Below are 1,372 nucleotides of genomic sequence, written 5' to 3'. Positions count from 1 at the left end.
CCATTACATTGGTTAACGTTTTTTGCACTTTTTTTACATCATCGTTTATGATTTGGACACTTTTCACAACCTCAGAACTGACCACGCTAGCAAATGATCTGGTCATTTCATTTCTAAAGTTCGAAATCTCATCACAGAGCTTTGATCCAGGGACATCCAATCCAGACATTTTGCCTTCATTTGCTTCCAATTTTACCTTGATTGCATCGATTTCTGATCTAATCTCTTTACTTAAGCTGTTTATCTTGTCACATATCTCAGCTTTTCCACTCTCAACTGTTTTGATGATCTGATCCTTTATTGATGGTGACTTCAAGCACTCATCACACACAAATTTGACGTTATCACATGCCTTCAATAGTTCTAACGATTCCTCAGTCATGCCGACAGCAAACGAAATCCCACAACAAACACACTGAACATCTGTTGATTCTTTTTCACATCGTAGAGCATCGCTATTAGAATTTTTCGTAGATCTTCCTTTACCAGCCATCATCACCAGATCGAAAGTTTAATTGAAGTTTTAGTAAACGCGTTATCCAAGCCGACAAGTTGTGTAAACGTGTGATATAAATTGACAAAATTTTAGATCAGTAAACAGTATCTACTCAAACAATTCTTGAGTTTATATAGTCTATAAAATCGACACGATAAAAAAAAAAAGACACAACACAACAACACAAGTTTGCCAAGCTATAACGCGTGTACAGTACAAACAATCCTACAACAATTACAAGCTTAGAACTTTCCACTTCGCCAATTTAAACACAAATTAATTTTAAATTTAACGAAAATAGAGTTAAATAAATCAAAAATTGCTACAATTAAATTTTCGACAAAAAAAATTATATCACCCTACAAATGTAAATTATCCCTATCAAATAAAACTAAATTGAATCAGAACTATTAACTACAAACAACAAAACTTAAGAAACCACAGAGCAAATCAAAAATACAACCCTACAATGTATGTATGTATGTATGTATGTATGTATGTGTGTATTTATGTATGTGTGTATTTATGTATGTATGTATTTATGTATGTATGTATGTATGTATGTATTCAATTCAATTCAATTCAAACAAACTTTTATTCAGTAAAAGTAAAAAATGTTTATGTTTCTTAAGTTTTGTTGTTTGTAGTTAATAGTTCTGATTCAATGTATGTATGTATGTATGTATGTATGTATGTATGTATGTATGTATGTATGTATGTATGTATGTATGTATGTATGTATGTGTATGTATGTATGTATGTATGTTTGTGTATGTATGTATGTGTGTATTTATGTGTGTGTATGTATGTATGTATGTATGTATGTTTGTTTGTTTGTGTGTTTGTATGTATGTATGTATGTACGTATGTATGTTG

The 1,372-nt window shown here is 30.8% G+C and overlaps 1 protein-coding gene across 1 annotated transcript in view; it reads right to left on the bottom strand.

Moving 5' to 3' along the window:
* Nucleotides 1–493, bottom strand: part of HELRODRAFT_164792 (hypothetical protein) — a gene marked incomplete at both ends in the record, with an annotated part of 4,809 nt that extends 4,316 nt beyond the window's left edge. Inside the window, one exon of the mRNA XM_009030756.1 lies at nt 61–493. Coding sequence (XP_009029004.1) covers nt 61–493 — 433 coding nt within the window. The remainder of the gene's footprint in view (nt 1–60) is intronic.
* Between the last annotated feature and the right edge of the window lie 879 nt (nt 494–1,372).

Source organism: Helobdella robusta (assembly GCF_000326865.2).
Source record: "Helobdella robusta unplaced genomic scaffold HELROscaffold_7, whole genome shotgun sequence".
Classification (NCBI taxonomy): Eukaryota; Metazoa; Annelida; class Clitellata; order Rhynchobdellida; family Glossiphoniidae; genus Helobdella; species Helobdella robusta.
Note: the sequence above shows the minus strand (reverse complement) of the source record. Positions and strands in the feature narration are given on the sequence as shown.